Here is an 18,146-nt window from a genome sequence, read left to right on the forward strand (position 1 = left end):
CAGCCACAATGAATCTGCTTGAATACAGTTCAAATTTTTATTGGTTGTATTAGAATTTCCTCCATTCTTGAGAAATAAAAAACAGAGAGGCCTGGTTATGAACTTACTCATACACATAAATAGATAAATACATTGAAATTTAAATCAGTATTCAAATGTGCCAACTAGTTTATTAAAACATTTACACCTTCCATCTCCATAAGTGACCCTTTGGACAAAGGAAACTTAAAATACTTGGGACATTAGCTGATACATGATACAAAGACGGGTTCAGGTAGAAAAACATGGTTCCTATCAGATCAGCCCGACGTAGTCTGCTTGTGGCAATGTTGAAGAAAAGAGGCAAAATTGGTTTAGAGGTAATACGTTAGAAAGTAAGGAGTGTATTTCTGTTTCATCCCCAACTCAGCAAGATTTCAGAAGAGACAGATAATTCTTAGCTGATTAGTTTCATTCCTTCTAAGTTAAGGATTTTTAAAAATGTGTGGTATATAATTATTCATATTGGCTCACGTATATCTGGGGTGGAAAGAGTTAGCTAGGTATAGTAAGAATGCATGTCATCTCTTTAAAGTTAATACTTTAGAAGGGAGGTTTATTCATGTGTACTCAATATATTTGTTTATTTGTTAGATTTATATCCTGTTGCTCAGTGTGTATAACCAAATACTTTATTTAATATAGTGACTAAACTATAAAGAATAGCACCTATTTGCTGTAGTGTTAGTTCAAATAAATTTTAAATGCTATTTTCAATGAGTATTAATGATCTCCTAATTTTAAAAGAGTAGAAATAAATTGATTTATTTATCTTGATAGAGACACCACATTGGTGATCGCAGTCTCTCTTTGTGTAACATGTTTTTGGATGAAATGGCTAAACAGGCCCGGAATCTTATCACAGATATTTGTACAGAGCAATGTACCCTAAGTGACCAGGTGAGAGTTAAATCTCGTTATTTTGTGCTGTGCTATGTAATAATTACACGTGTTTTGTTTATCCCTGCCTGTAACCCTTGTCTTCCATTAGTTTACCTAGTCCCCCACTCACATTGAAAAGCTCTTTGGGCACAAAGCTGTTTTTTTTTTCTTCCATTCTATGTGAAATGTGACCTACATAAAACAAAAATATATAAAGTAAGAAAAAAACTTGAATATTATGTGAGAACATCTATCTCCAATTAACTGCCCCTCCTACAAGATCTGAAAGGGTTGGCATGCTTCAGGTCTCGTTAATTAAACAGAACTACCTCCTGGCGTCCAGGGGGTGCGTATTCTCTTTCTGACCTATGGAACAACAGACATCCCTAATATTAAATTGGCCCTACCCCTGCCAACCTTTTAAGAAGACCCTGAAGCCTTAGTTCTGATATGAGTCAGGATGATAAGCCTGCTGGAATAATAAAGGGTGCGTGCCTAATCCCCAATTTAATGTGTTTTACTATATGATACTTGAGTCTATCATGTTCCATATTGTATCCTTTTAATCCTTGTTAGCTGCTCAAAGTCACGTGGCTATGGTGGGGAGACATAAAATTGGATGGATAGATGGGCAGATAGTCCTAGCAATTTAGATATTGTTACATAATACAATATTTAAATTCCTAATAATGCCTTTTTCATAATAATCAGTCTTTATTTCAGTCAGAAACCAGCATAGCCTTTCATAATTGAAATAAATAGAAATTAAAATAAAATCATTTTTCAGTCTTAAATGTTGTCATTACTACATTGCAACTGGGTAAAATCCTGGAAATGGACAGTCTTACTCAAATTTTCAAAGGCAAAATGGTACTGAAGTACAAAGTGCAGTATTGCAAATGAAAATAGTTTTTTTTTTTCTTTTTGTAAGTTTTAACCTGTTTTTATTTTATTTTTTCCTCTCCTTTTTAAAGTTACTGCCAAAACATTGTGCCAAAACCATTAGCCAAGCAGTGAACAAAAAGTCAAAGAAACAGACGGGTAAGAAAGGAGAACCAGAAAGAGAAAAACCAGGAGTAGAAAGCATGAGAAAAAATAGGCTGGTAGTGACCAAGTGAGTAATTCTGAGATTGTTTATATTTGAGTAGATATTTGTCTTAAGTTTTCTTTTGTCTTTTATATACATACATAAACATCATGCTGTTCCCTTTTAGGCTAAGTAGTGCTGTGCAAAAGGCAAAAAAGGAGGAATAGTAAAAGAAACTACTTAAAAGCATTAAATAAGAGAAAGGAGAGAAAACGTAGCTGAATACAATTTGCAATCTTACCATTCACTATATCTCTCCATAGCTTTCTATCCTTGAAACCATCCTTGTTTCTACCACATCACACATGATTTCATTCCCTATTCACTCCCTCATTTTTGAGAATATAATCAACTCCATCAACCGCACCTTTCTTGGAGGGGAGGTAAGATTAGCCTATCCACCTCCTCTTGAATCAGGGGCATTGTCCTTTTATATATGACCAAACTATCACAGCATTGCTTTTTTCCCCCCAGTACTTTTATATTCAGTCTATATTCATTTGTCACTCACTGGTGTTAATAGCTTAATTTGATAGTTTAATTTTTAGGCCCATGTTTTAATTTATACCATATATCTACCATTCTCTGCGTCATTCAGGTTTTTCAGCCAAAGGACTTTATTGTGTTTTACAAAAGCATGTGCACATTCATGATGCCAACCAACATGTAACATTATCATAAGCACCTTCATAAATAAAGTAAAAAAACAGGGAACATTTCACATCTTTGTCTTTCTCCCTGTTTTGTGTTGAATCATTTTGCTAAGTATTCCATTCTCTTGCATGTTCTTCTGTCACATTAAATAACCAATTTCCAATTGCATATTTGCAGAAAATATTCCAGAATTCCGTTCTATTCACTTTATCAAATATTTTATCTGAATATTTTACTTTCTCTGAAAGTAAACATTTCTCATATTTTACCTCAATTATTGCTGCAGAGCACTAATTGGTCTCCATGCTCCCTACCAGTTAAACTTAACAGTATGTATGCTCCAAATTTAGTTTGTCACCTCTTGCACCTTATCAATGAGAATCCTGCTTTAAAACCTTCCTTGGCATACAGCAACGGTCTCCAACCTTTCCGATTCAGTGGATTGGCACTAGCGGGGAAGGGAGGGATGGTTTTGTGTGCATGCCTGCATACCACTTTCAAAAATGCAGCTTTATATGTTCGTTCACATGCACCCACCACTTCAACTGCCTGGTTTCTAATGGGCTGCGGACGGGGCTGGCATACAATACAGATCAAGGAAATAGTAATAGCATTCTACAATCTGTGTAGGTATCAGTGTGCGTCATGTCCCCATATCTGAGATGCAAGCAACAATATGTTGGTTTTGCCATGTCTTCTATTTCAGTATTACATTTTACCTTGGATGCAGTAGAGACTTCTACTTTCATCAGATGATGGCTGAGAAAGGACAAAATCAGCCCATGTGGTTGGTCTCCCTCCACCTCTTTTGAGAAGAACAATCATAACACTGTTCTTCTCAACTCCAGTGATACTGGAGCCATGCAAGGCAAATTGGAGTGCAAAACATTTGCCAAGAATACTTAAATTTGCTTATGGTGAATTCACATGTGTTGGAGGGCTACTCTAACCAATACTGGATCTGCACAACAAACACCTGTGTTTTAACCTTCTTTCCATTTAACACAAGATAGAACAAAATAATTGTATCTCTTTTATCCCTGTGCTATTCGTCTTAATATAAAAATATTTTTTTCCTTCTGTTCAATTATGTCTGATTCTTTGAGACTGCCTGGACAAGTCCCTGCAGTTTTGTTGGAAGGTTTTTTAGAAATACTTTGCTATTGCCTCCTTGTTAAGACTGAAACAAAGTGACTGGTTGAAAATCACTCAGATGTTTTTGTGCCTAAGGCAAGACTGGAGCTCATAATTTCCCTGCTTCTAATCTGATGTCTTAACCCAGTGATGGCTAACCTTTTCAGCTTGGTGTGTCGAAAATCGGGAAAAAGTGTAGCCTTCCTCGGGTCGTGTGTCACTTCAAGAAATATCAATAATTTGGTTTATGACGGACTGGGCTGGGGTGATCATACAGGGCTGTGAAACTCGTCTCCCTGGTCTCAGGGCTGCAGGTGCAGGATGTGGGGATCGGAAGGCCACCTTACAGGGCTGTGAACCTCATGGATATCCTTTCCTCCTGTAGCGTTCCTGAGGTAATGAAACTGACAAACCTCAGTTTATGGCGGTTAAAACTGGTTCTATGCTGCAAAGATCTTGCGGCAGTGGTGACACCACGCCTCCACACAACAAGCAGGGATTGGAGCAGAGCACAGGCAGCCTCTAAATGTGCAGGTTTTCCTCACACCAACAGGCGTATCAGTCAAAGTGCCTCAGCGTGTCACGAGTGACACGCATGTCATAGGTTAGCCATCACTGCCTTAACCGCTCTCAAAGAATTATATAATTGTATTCAAAGAGCATATTAAGATTCAAGTAGATTTTCATTTAGATTTATGTAGTTTTGTCTTATGCGACTTGTATATTCTTTGTTTTTCACCTACTCAAGCCTGGACAAATTGCACACAGCACTTTCTGAACTCTGCTTTTCTATCAATTACGTTCCAAACATGATTGTATGGGAACACACCTTTACCCCAAGGGAGTATTTAACATCTCACTTGGAAATTCGTTTTACCAAGTAAGTCCGATCAACAATTTTAAATTTTTACCTATGGCTGTCATGAACAATACTTCTTTGGAATATTCCGTGTATATGTTCCATTAGGTACTGGTCAACTTTATGGTTGCATGACTGTTTATGTTCAGTCATGCAACTATATCGTGCTTTGTCTTCTGTCACTTTATAGGGATTATAGTATTACCAAGGTTATGATCAGAGCAGTCAGATATTCATGACAAATTCTTTAAATTTAGGTAGTGGGATATGCCTGTTCTTAATATCAAAACAAGTAGAATCATTGAATCTTAGAAATATCTAAGTCAGTTGACATTTTGAAACAGGCACCTCTATTTATTTATTTATTTATTTTTACAAACACGAGAGTCTGTTGCTTTTGTTTAATCCTACCAGTTCAGTTAGGTCATGTAGATCAAGGCATACTTCAACATTTCTGTATGGAAGCTTCTGTCCTGTTAAGCCAAGCAATCAGTATCATTAGAAATTTGGTTGTTTTCATTACCCAAACTAGCTAACATCATCAGTATTAGTAAGGAGTGGGGTTTGCTGTCAGTTTATATTCTATAAATTTATAAATATAAACTGTGAGCAAAACCCACTTCTTACTAGCACTGAGGATGTTATACTTTGGATAATTAAACGTCTGCAAGAAAACAATCAAGCTCAGAAAGCACCAAGGATCCCTTGTGTCAACCCTGAGTTGAATGCCAATCCTTTATTGATACTAGAAAATCAGGAAAACATCAGATTATTCATATGATATGAATAACTGTGTTGTAGTAGTTTAAAGCCAGGTTTTGATTTTTAAAAACTTTTCATTTAGATTATTTAGTACCTGTATGACACTAAGATGCTAATAACTTCTTTAATTTTTGCAAAGGTCAATTGTTGGGATGACAATGTATAATCAGGCAACACAAGAAATTGCAAAACCTTCAGAATTGTTAACAAGTGTCAGAGCTTATATGACAGTGCTCCAGTCAATAGAAAATTATGTACAGATTGACATCACAAGGGTGTTCAATAACGTCCTTCTTCAGCAAACCCAGCATTTAGATAGCCATGGGGAGCCAACCATCACCAGTCTATATACAAATTGGTAAGAATTTGAATGACTGTTTCCCCTGTTATGTTTTGTAAGAAACAAACTTTGAGACTTAAAAAAAAGATTCAGAATATTGTGCACTACTTCAGTATACAGCATGAAACTATATATCTCAGAGAGCTTATTTAAAAAAAAACTTTCAAGTTTAAAACTTTAAAAACATTGCAATTAATATTTCTGTAAAAACTTGGGTTTTAATAAGTAATATGAACTATATTACCATTGAATAAAAAATGATGTGCTTTTAAAGAATATATTAAAAAGACTGAATAGTGAGGAAAAAATGGAAAGGAAAAAGCATATTAATATTTTTTTAACTCCAACTGCCTTCCAAGAACATATTTCACAATAGCAGTAATTCCTAACCAATATAGAATGACAAGTGTACACCCTTAACATCTGTGTAGAAAGGATTAAGACAATATTTTAAAATTATTTTCAGAGTGATCCAGTAGATTCTTTTACACAGAAAAATATAATATTCTGTGAATTCTGACAGCCTAGGTTACCTCAATTATCTGTTCCAAATTTCTTGCATATTGTCCAAAGTTTTTTAAAAAGTAATAAATTGTCACTTTAGCCTACCAGTAAAGGTCTTCAATGCACTCAAAGTTTCAGAGGCTATACCAGATACATTAATTTATATATCCTTACTGAATTTCATGAAGTGAAGTTTTTTAGTTTCTTATTAAGGAAATTGCAAATTGGTTTTAATTGAATTTACATGCTCTGAAGATGGGCATTTAATACATTTGGTTGTTTTATGTGAATTAGCAAAGACAAAAATTCATATAGGTTTTGTCAGAATTGATATGGTTGTGAATTCTACTTTGAAAATAAATTTCCTTTTGTTAAGGTATCTGGAAACTTTGCTACGGCAAGTCAGTAATGGCCACATAGCTTATTTCCCTGCGATGAAGGCATTTGTCAACTTGCCTACTGAAAATGAGCTGACATTTAATGCAGAAGAATATTCAGACATCTCAGGTGGGTTTTCTGCAAATGTTTGAAATATCGTTTGTAAACATTGGGAGTTTTTCTATTAGGAAAGTCTGTCAAATAACATCCTTAAATATAAAGACTACATTGAGAAGTCAGGTAGCAAAGCTGTATTGTTGAATTCTGAGAGGAATAAAGAGAATTCAGCTCACACATTGAGGTTTCCCTAAGTCTTCAAAAGTTGCTCCTTTGTCATATGTGTGATGGACCAGAGGGAGCTAAGGAGTGGAGACGGTATAAGAGGCCGAAGTTGAGAATAGGTTTGTTTTTATAGTGAGAGGAGTTTCTATTTATTTATGTCCCACTTTTATTATTTTAAAATAAGGCAATGAACACATCCAACACACTTTCCTCCTCCAATTTTCCCACAACAACAGCAACCTTGTGACATGGGTTGGGCTGAGACAGAGGAGGACTGATCTAACTCATGCTCTCCTAGTTTCTAGCCTGGTGCCCTCACCATAAAATCAAACTGGCTGGTTTCACAATCCATTTACCTGCTTTGTTTTTACACTGCAGCAAATAGATAACAAATTATTTTTCTATTGTGGATGTTTGAAATAGGGTACATATATAAGATGCTTATAGAACAGAATAGCAATATATACTGTATGCATTATATTAAGACATTATATTAAAGCAAATGAATATGATTTTTATTCCTTAGAAATGAGAGCCCTATCAGAACTCCTTGGCCCATATGGTATGAAGTTCTTAAGTGAAAGTCTTATGTGGCATATTTCCTCACAGGTTGCTGAACTCAAGGTAGCTTTTCAATAATCTTGCATGGTTACTGTTTTTATAATTTAACAGTCAAATTTGTGTTGAAATGAGGTACCTCTAAAATGATTTAAATTAGTACCATCTTTTGTTCTCATTCATCAGGATTTTCCCCTGCATTTCATCTGAATGGCAAACTCGTTTTACTTTAGGGGGGAAAAATTGTAGTTTCTTAAAGTGCACAAACCTGTTGGTTTAACCATCAATTATACTCAAATAACATACCCCTGTAGATCAGGGGTCCCCAACCACCGGTCCGCGGACCGGTCCCGGTCCGTGGAACAAGTCCTACCGGGCCGCTGGTTTGCTGGGCGCCGCCATCTTTTTTTGATCAAAAAGTGCTTCCGGTGAGCTTTTCCGGGTAGAAAGCTCACTGGAAGCACTTTTTCATCAAAAAAAGATGGCGGCGCCCAGCTGATGCCGGTACCGGGCCGCGGCGCCCAGCTGATGCCGGTACCGGGCCGCGGCATAAAAAAGGTTGGGGATCACTGCTGTAGATCATAAATGCCTGGGATTGGCTGGACAACTCTTTGCATCTGATTACATATAATTTTCCGTCTTGTGGCTGCCATATGCCCTATTTATCTATTTAAACAATTTGTATAACCTCCTACCTCGTGGTGACCCTGGGCAGAACAGCAAGTAATAAAGGCAACACAATATAATGCAACAAATAGAAACTTACATTTATAATAATATGTAATGATCAGACCTAAAAATTGAATATTAATTCATAGAGACCAAACCACAAATCCACCAACAGAACTGGTTTAACCTTCTTGTTCAGTGCATAGAAGAACATCCTGGCCTTTATGAAAATCCAGAAAGGTCAGGGCCCTACTGATCTGAAGTGATACTGTTCCATAGGGCAGGTACCATGACAGAGAAGTCATGACTTCAAAGCCCTACAAAAATCATATTTCTTCATGGACAGGACTGGTACATGCCAGTGCTACTTGTTCTAATGGGATGGACACAAAAGACTGCAAGTCTCCTGAACCCATTTAGGGTTTTATAGTGATTTATCAGTACATTGCATTATATCCAGAAACCACTGCAAAAATGTAGCATAAAACAAGAATGTCACAGGGGCATAACATAATGTGCCCCAAATTGTCTGCACCACTTATTTCTGGGCAAGCTCTGCATTAACAAATGCCCCCTTGATACTTTGAAGCACAAGTTCTTGTCTTGGCTGCTTGATGGATGTTGAAATCCAAAATGTGACTGGTTTAAAGTTGTCTACCCTAATTTAAGGAAATCCAGTAATGATTCAGGAAACTTCATCCTTGAGATGTAGTATCGTGCAGAGTGATATGGTATGTAGCCTTAGAGCTATAACTTTAATTCTTTGAATGCAAATTACCTATATCTTATAAATTAGTCTAAAAAATTTACTGTAAAAATCCTGCCAAAATAGAAGGAATGATAGAAGGCAATGTTTTGAAGCACTAGCCAGACTAAACTCAGAAAATATAAATTATTTTTCCATGAGGAAAAACTGTAAAAGTGATGTTGATGTGGATCAATGATGTACTGTATTGGATATTGTGTTCTGCTGTGGTTATGCTTTCAATTTTCTTTGCATATTATGCAGAGAATGTTATTTATAATTGGCTTTATTTTGCTTTGCTCTCTATTCTGCTCTGCTGTGCTTTTTGCTCTGCTCTGCTCTAATTTCTTTTTAGGCCATCTTAGTCCAGATTGAGGAATGCAATCCAGTTATTCCAAACTAACTTTGGCCAATTTTGTGAGATGATTAGAACAATAAATGCTTTATGAAGTAGACAGAGCTTTTATTATTACACACAAAGCTTTCTGTTTGCTGTGTATTTAGGCAAAAATAGTGGTCAGATAGTAGGAAAATCTGGATTTCATGAGCTGTTTCCTGCTTGCCTCACTGAAATGTTCTAAAGCATGCACTTATTACTATACTCAGATCTGTGCCTGACCTGAGATCTTGCTTCGTCTTAGAAACTTGTGGTTGAGAATGTTGAAGTACTAACACAAATGAGGACCAGTTTTGATAAACCAGATCAGATGGCAGCTCTCTTCAAAAGATTGTCATGTAAGTATTCTAATCGATAAAAGATACATTCATATTTATTAATGTAATGGATAGTAAAAGTTTCTCAGTGCCAAAAAAATAAATAGCCAAAATAGATCAACACTTTCAAATAAAGACTAAAATTAACAAGTTACACTCATTAGAAATAACAGGACTTTCATGAACTAATTGCATAAATTTATGAAAGGCTAATACAACAACCTAATTAAATCATTAGCTGAATGAAACAAATACAACTCTATAAAGACAAATATTTTAAAAGCTCGTAAGAATTTTAAGAAGAGGACATCAAAGTGAATTCCAAACAAGCTTCTGGAAAGAGAGCATTCATTTTTTCCATTCTTTCCCTTAGATCTGATTTGCATTTCACATGACTTAACTTAATCTTCCTAGTTTGTTACCTTTCATTCAGAATTCAGAGCCAACCACTGGTGGGAGCTAGGTTTGAGAAAGCTGCACTATAAGCTGAAGTAATTAGGCCATTGTCTTGCTAAATCATATGGGATTACTTTTATTTTCTGCAACCCAGAGTTTTAAACAGAATATGGAGGCTACTCCACTGTTTGTGCTCTACCCTTGATCATCTCAGCTAGTTAAATCCAGCTGGAAATGTGTTTATTGTGATATTCACCGCTATTGTTAATGTGTTTATTAATTGATTCATCAGTTTCGATAGCCACCAACTCAACCAAATGATACTGGGCGACTTACAATTCTAAAATTATACAACAATTAAAACAATTTTAAAAAATTAAAACAATAAAAACATCCATAAAATACAGGCAGCAGCCATGATGGTTAATCAACAATAGCAAAGCCAAGTAACAAGGCCCTTAACACATTCTGAGCCCCCGGCACATAAAGCTTTCTTAAAGCTTTGCAAAAAGCCAACAGGGCTAGGGCAAATGGAAATGGTTATCTGGAGATCCTGCAGATGTTTCTTCTTTCCAGAAAAAGTTCTTCTCTTGGTTCTGAAAGAGGAAGTGGCGTGCCTTCTTCTCAAAAGTCCTTGCCTTGGGTTTTGGACTACTGCTGTTTAGTAGCAATTATTTTTCTGTTGGATGAGATGGTAGAGTGGAGGGTGGCCTTCACTTTGATATGCTTAAAATGAAATGTATTTTCTAGATTTGTATCTGATGCAGGCCTGGTTTCAGTTCTGAAACTGCTTCAGTGGATGATCCTTGGTAGAAGAGAATCCAGCTCTGTTGATTTTCTAGATGTCTTGATTTTTTTAAAAAAATACCATTTATTACATTAATTTCCTCAAATTGCTTGGTATGTAAGAGTTGGTGCCACTCTGATAATGATGAACCTGTACTGTTGAGCATGGCTTGTTTGGCTAGTTGTGAGGTACTGCAGGGATCTATGTTGTCCTCCGTGTTCTGTAACATCCATGTGAAAGGCTGGATGAAATCATGTGAATATTAGAAGCCGGGACAATCAGTATGTAGATGATACGTAGGGCCTCACCAATGTGTAGAGGCAATATTAACTTATGAGCAATGGTAAACAGGAACTACTAACAAGATAGACATGCTTCTGGAAGCAGGTGTAGTGAACAGACAGGAAGGTATTTATAGAAATAGTATTGTTTCCCCAAAGTCCAAGTGCCTGCATTGGCTATCAGCTCAAACTGGCTTTCTAGCAGTCATTGTTTCCTTATGAGGATATGAATAAATAATCTTGCATTTGTGCTGTAGACCACCTTTGAAAACATTTGAGGCTTCACCTGTGAGAAATGGTGCTCCTCGGTTACTGAAAGATAATCCAAGGCAGAGTTATATTTCACATCTTTTCTCTGATAGTCACCTATCACTTTCACACCTGCTTAAGGTAGTAATGTTAAGTAAGGCCCAAATGATCTTGAGCATAAATCAATGTTGGATCAATCCAGTGCTTGAGAAATTTAAAGGTAATCCTGCTCATGGACAGTTTACAAGCAATCTTGGGGAACTGTACCTTGAATGAAGTTCACCTCTGTATGGGACATATCTTGATTTCCCTTTACTAGTTCAATTCCATTGATAGCTTAAGGCAGGGGTGTCAAACTGGTGGCCCGCAGGATGTGTCACGCACAGACCACACACCCCTCAGCTCCGTGAATGGGAAAAACATTGCAAAACATCACATGATGGCAGCGTGACACCACGAGTTTGACACCTGTGGCTTAAGGCAAGAGTTTTCCTCCTGAAATTCTGGCTGTGGTGGGAAATTTTGGGCAGGGAGGGTATGTCCATGAGATTTTAAAATGCAAATATTTTCCTCCTGATTCATGCTCCACCTCCTACAGGAAGGGTCCCCAACCCCCAGTCCATAGACCATCACCAAGCTTGGCCTGTCAGCAACCAGGCTGTGTAAACAAGCAAAGTCCCATCCACGTGATGCAGGCAGCATGCAAAAACCACGCCTCCTCCAGTCCACAGAAAAACCTTTCTCCACAGAACCCTGGTGCCCAAATATTTGGGGGCTACTGTCCTACAGAACTTAGCAAGGACAAAAAAAAATGCTACTTATGACCATAACTTAGTGAAAAATTGCCATTCTGTTTCACAGTCTTTACATTTTTTTCCAGCTGTTGATAGTGTTTTGAAGAGGATGACTATTATTGGTGTTATTTTATCATTCCGATCACTTGCACAAGAAGCGCTTAGGGATGTAAGTACTGTGTTGTGCACTGTAACTCCTCTGTAAAAAACGTTCACTTACCTTCATGTAAATTGAGAGAAATATATTACAAAAGTAAATGTAATTAAGTGCTAATGACTGAAATGAGGTCTTGGTAGCCTTAACATAGCTGCCATGCATAAATTGAGAGTGGCCTGGGATAAATATATGCAGAAATCATAAAATGCTGTCAAAAAGGAAAGAAGATATAAGAAAGAAATTATTTTTTCTATGTTCCCTTATCCTAGGTTTTATCCTATCACATTCCTTTCCTTGTAAGTTCAATTGAAGACTTTAAGGACCACATTCCAAGAGAGACCGATATGAAGGTAATAACTTTCTCTTGAGAGAAGTGGGTGATTTAATTTCAATAAAGAATAGTATTTTCCTTTTGTGATCATTTAGAATTCCAGGTTTTGTCATCTTCAACACATGTAATGATGAACTATTTATATTAATCAAAAATATTAAGTGATGTCTTAGGAAAGATTGAGGAGAAATTGTCATCAGTGGGGAGAACAGAATGCTGGGGAAGAGAGTGAAAGAGAGAAGTTAAGAAGATTGTTTAGAAAAGAGGAAAGGGAATAACCATTTATTATTACTTTTACATTTAGCAAGTATTTCTAATTTACAGTTGTTGAAATATTCCTTAAACAAATGGATATTTTAAAATCATTTTGGACTGAGGCATTCTAAGAGACAAATGCAAGCAAGTATAGGATGGGAAGAATCTGTAGCACAATAGTCACTGGCAGCTGGTTTTTCTGACAAGCCCTGAGATAGAATTGTTCTTTATCATGGAGCCCCTAAATTTATAAACAATAGCATAACAGAGGAATACATTTGAAAGGCGTTTTATTTATTTAATTAACAAATGTACATAGGTACATCATTCATACACAGGCAGCAAATTTTGAAATGTTTTTAGGATAATGAGCATTCATCCTCTAAAACAATAGACTTTTGCTTTGAAATAAAATCAGATTTGACTTACAGGAGACATCTAGAATCAAATTCTTCTATATGAAACAAGAAGCATTAACAGCACAAGTGCCTGAAGTTACTTAGATTCTCAGTTAGTGCATCTCTAGAGCAGCTTGAAATTCCTGTGTGGAAGTGCCAGCTGGATTTTTCAAAACATACTAGTTTTTTCACTTTTCCCTGGTTCTGTTTTTAATCTAAGGAAATTTCATATTGTCTAGTGACATATTTCATTCTACAATAGTGTTTTGTTTTTCAGGTTGCAATGAATGTATATGAGCTCTCATCAGCTGCAGGACTCCCATGTGAAATAGATCCTGCCCTGGTTGTAGCTCTTTCTTCTCAAAAATCAGGCAAGATTATAAATCATGTGGATAGTGAGTGTTGTGTGTGGCACTTCTGCATTCAGCCATTTACTGTCTTGAATCAACTGTTGTTGATTTTATCTGCCTTTATTACAGAGCACACAAAGGTTTTCTTTTCAATCAATGTTCTATTTACAGAATAAAAAAAGATTTTTTTGCTATTATTTGTATGCTTTGTTTATAGCAAAAAATTAAAGTAGTAAAAAACTGATATAAAGATATTTCCCCCTGAATGCATGCAGCTGGAAGAGGTGGCTAAATGCTTGGTCTTGATTTAACTTTCACGAATGAAGGCAACTATACGTGTCCCAGGATAATGTTGCAGGATCCAACCTGGGACAGTCACCTGGACCAGAGATTTAGTCTTCCAAGCTTTCGGACTCGTGCTGGAGCCCCTCCTCAGGGAACTTCTCCCTAGCAGAGTGTGCACTTTGGGCTATTCTGTGTGTGGTAATTTATATGGTGCCTGGTTGCGTGTGACTTTTTAGTTGTTGATTGGGGTGTTGATGGCTGGCTATTTAGTCGTTGGCTGTTGTCTCTAAGTCGATTTAAGTTTATCTTGGCCCCTATCTAGGATACAAAACGTCATGTGTTTTCGTTTGAACAAAGTTGAAATGGATACGGGTCCTTAAAAACATTTTACTTGTAACTCATTCTAAATTTTTAATTCTCAATAACTTTGTCTCTTCTTTTAACAAGCTATATATACTTCGCTGATCTCCCCTCTGTCATCCTTTTTTAAAATCATTAATGTCATGGCAATTTTTTTCCTTTGATTTCTTTTCTCTTGAGCTTTCTTTTCAGTGATTAAACTAGGGTGTGTTTCTTTCTGGAAACTCCCCCCCAATAATAAGTCATTGTCTTAATTTGAATTCATTTTCAGAAAATATTAGTCCAGAGGAGGAATATAAAATTGCTTGCCTTCTGATGGTTTTTGTGGCAGTCTCCTTACCAACTTTGGCTAGTAATGTGATGTCTCAATACAGTCCTGCCATTGAAGGTAATATTTGTAGGAATTCATGGAAAGAATCTATTAACTATTCAGTTAAAACTATTGATTTCAATTTATGGTCTTAGTGGTTACATTTTGGTGTGGAATAACAAGTCATTTTTATCTTATAATGGTACTTTTCAAAAAGTAAATATCTTGCTTCAATCTACTTGGTTTTTAGAGAATAGTGATTAGAAAATGTTAAGCTGTAGTGCAGCAGCCCCCCCAACCTCTGGGCACCAGGGACCATTTCTGTGGAGAGAGTTTTTTCCACAGACTGGAGGGGGTGTGGTTTCATGTGCTATCTGCATCGTGCAGATGGGGCTTTGTCTGCACAGCCCAGTTTCTGGCATACCATGGATCGGTGTTAGTTCATGGACCCGGGGTTGGGATTTATAAGTAAATAAGTATTTATAAGATGAAAAACATTAATGAGCATTATCTGGAAGAGTATTGAAGTGTGTGTGTGTGTGTGTGTGTGTGTGAAAAATGAATGAAATAATATGTCTTTTTGTCTAGGTCACTGTAACAATATCCATTGCCTGGCAAAAGCAATCAATCAGATTGCTGCAGCCTTATTTACCATTCACAAGGGAAGCATTGAAGATCGTCTCAAAGAATTTTTGGCTGTATGTACAATTATTTTTATCAAAATAACCTGCTCCAGAAATTAATCTGTATTTTGCAAAAGTTTGCAGCTATTCTGTGATTAATTTATACTGTTTTGTTATCAACCCTGATAATATTTTTGGGGTGTGTGTACATAATAATAGTTGTTATAGTGGATGTTCATGTTTTGTTTTGCTTATTATATTTCATTAGAATTAATCTATTTCAGGGGTCTGAGCACTCAAATGAAACCATTCAGTTAGTGTTTAATTAGTCCCATTCATTTCTTTATTACACATTACCCAATATTCTCCATGTTTGCTACATTCCTTAGCATTGCAAATTACCATTAGTCTCACATAGTATTTGTATCAGACATCGCTGAATGAAAGTTTGCCTTAAAAGTAGGAGGAACTGTAATTGTTTTGTTTATGTTTAATCAAGTTATATGTGATTATAATTTATCACTTGTTATATGACCATGATTTATCACTTGTTGCTTGTATGTACACTGAGAGCTTATGCATTGGAGACAAATTCCTTGTGTGTGTCCAATCACACTTGACCAATAAAGAATTCTAATTCTACTGTGTGTATCCTTGCAGCTTGCCTCCTCCAGTCTACTAAAAATTGGCCAGGAGACAGACAAAACCACTACAAGAAACAGAGAATCTGTTTATTTACTTCTTGACATGGTAGGCTTTAATCCTAACTATTGTTCCTTAAAGCTGTTTTTTAAGTAAGCAGAGATATATTGTTGTGGATTCCAGAAAAATAATTGCTCAAGAAGTTCAGCTTGTTAAAACAATTTCTACTGCAGCCTTCTTCCCCCTACTTTTGTCTCAAATTGGACATATACTGTCTGCAGATTAGTTCAGTACAGCTGGAGTCCACAATATTATATACCATCTTTGCTTTTTCTTCTGTGTTGTCTCTCACTCCAGCAAGTTTCCCATTTAAATTTTCTCAGCAGTAAATAGACCATTATCAAGTGCATCTCTGAAAGTAACTTTATTATTGTGATGTTGTGGTCATTCAACTTACTGCATCTAAATTGATTTGATCATCTCACATATATGCACAGAATCATAATATTTTTGGCATTCACCCCAGTGAATGAGAGTAATTTATAATGCATCCAAAAGGAGCAGGCTAATTAACTGATTTACAGGCTTTACAGACCGGGAGCTAGACCTTGCAGCAGTTTGAATCTCCTTGTCATAGAGATTGCCCCCAAAATGCCATTTTTATTGGAGCCTTAGTTGAACTGTGTATGTGTGTGTTGGTGTGTGTGGACCTATAGGGACATCCATAAATGTAGGAAGATAAATTTTACCAGCATCCTGAATTCTACTCTTTGCCTAGATTCTAACTAATTTCCTCTTTTATCTTAGATTGTGCAGGAGTCTCCCTTCCTGACTATGGATCTTCTGGAGTCCTGCTTTCCCTATGTCTTGCTACGGAATGCATACCATGCTGTGTACAAACAAAGTGTCACATCCTCTGCCTGAATAGCTACTTATCTGGAGACCAATTAAGCACGCCTCTCTGTTGCCTCAGTTTTACTTGTAAACTGTGGAGCTGTTTTTATTTTATGGCCTGGCAGAGTTTTGTGGATTCTAAACTTTTTCCCAATGCAGTTGTATTTCTGACCAGTGGTTTCTTAATATGGTTGTATTACAATATAAGCTTGGCTGGTTTTAGGTTGCACATTTGCTGAAATTATTCCTTTTTGTTTTCTTTTTTAGAGTCTCAATTCTGTTCAAAAGAGAAATGCTGAAGTTATGGGTTTTTTTTCATATTTGATCATGCGGAAATCATAATGGCTTGTTTATCTTCATGAAGAACTCTATTTAGTGATTATTTTAGTGTTCCTAGTTTTCATCTGTGTGTAAATTATTTCATATAGGGAGAACTACAACCTGTACCTATTGTTCTTATCAGAAATAAGATCTGGATGTGCATTTCTGTGAACTACAACATTTTTACTTTATTTTTTGAAACACTCACTCAGATTAATGACAGATGCTATCTAATATTTTAAAAAGAAGTTATAGGATTATATCCTTAAACAATCTTCTCCATACAATCTGAAATGAGAAAAAGTGATTTTGTTTGTACAAAGCCTACATAGTGAAATTTTTTAAGACTAATGTCCATGGTGCCCCATTGGCATTAACACCACATTGTATCCTCCTGTATAATAAACATTCTTATGCATTTATCAAATGTTGATAAAATGTTAGCCCTTAACCACTTTTTATATGTTTTAAATTTTTGAAATTCAAGTGTATCTTCCATTACATACAATAAACACTACACTGAAACGTGCTGCTGACTTTGCTATTTTGTACTAAGCTAGACTGAATTGACACAATTTTAATGTATTTTCATCAAGAAATTTCTTTAGTTTTGACTCTTTTTTTGTACAGTACAGAATATATTTTTAGTATCTAACATCTACAGACGAAACAGCAATACAAGTTGCATTTCCCTTATTGTCATCTCTAAAGACTATGATCACAGTACAGTTAATTGAAGAGTACTTTAATTTTTGAATATTTTTAATCTATGAAAAACATTTTCCTTACTGTAACTAAAGGAAGTGAAAAGTTTATTCCCTGCTTCCCCTAACTTTTGGTTACATACTTTTCAATGATTTTTGAATACCTGTCATAATAATCATAATATAGTCTCAACAGTTGTTTATGCCAATCCTTTGCCATTAGTTCACAAATGAACAAGCCAACATTTTAAAAATGCTTTAAAATGCATACATTTTCAACAATATTTTGGCCATTCAATGTGAGTGTAAGTAAAAGAGTCAAAGAGATTCCAAGATTTATATTACTGAAATCTTACATTCTTGAATGTTTCCTAAAATTCAACACCTAAAATTGAAGTGGTT

The 18,146-nt window shown here is 36.0% G+C and overlaps 1 protein-coding gene across 5 annotated transcripts in view; it reads left to right on the top strand.

The window, feature by feature from the left end:
• The window catches only part of NCKAP1 (NCK associated protein 1), a 63,929-nt gene extending 46,360 nt beyond the window's left edge, over nt 1-17,569 (top strand). For all 5 annotated transcript variants that reach the window (XM_026668037.2, XM_026668036.2, XM_087949609.1 and 2 more), the window contains 14 exons: nt 820-939; nt 1,896-2,035; nt 4,545-4,676; nt 5,557-5,775; nt 6,638-6,768; nt 7,448-7,545; nt 9,535-9,628; nt 12,201-12,283; nt 12,541-12,621; nt 13,533-13,626; nt 14,522-14,638; nt 15,149-15,258; nt 15,844-15,933; nt 16,633-17,569. In XM_026668037.2, coding sequence (XP_026523822.1) covers nt 820-939; nt 1,896-2,035; nt 4,545-4,676; nt 5,557-5,775; nt 6,638-6,768; nt 7,448-7,545; nt 9,535-9,628; nt 12,201-12,283; nt 12,541-12,621; nt 13,533-13,626; nt 14,522-14,638; nt 15,149-15,258; nt 15,844-15,933; nt 16,633-16,749 — 1,626 coding nt within the window. In that variant the 3' untranslated portion in view covers nt 16,750-17,569. The remainder of the gene's footprint in view (nt 1-819; nt 940-1,895; nt 2,036-4,544; nt 4,677-5,556; nt 5,776-6,637; nt 6,769-7,447; nt 7,546-9,534; nt 9,629-12,200; nt 12,284-12,540; nt 12,622-13,532; nt 13,627-14,521; nt 14,639-15,148; nt 15,259-15,843; nt 15,934-16,632) is intronic.
• Nucleotides 17,570-18,146: the final 577 nt, after the last annotated feature.

Source organism: Notechis scutatus, chromosome 1 (assembly GCF_049901735.1).
Source record: "Notechis scutatus isolate UNSWTSFEM ecotype Mainland chromosome 1, rNotScu1.2, whole genome shotgun sequence".
Taxonomy (NCBI): Eukaryota; Metazoa; Chordata; class Lepidosauria; order Squamata; family Elapidae; genus Notechis; species Notechis scutatus.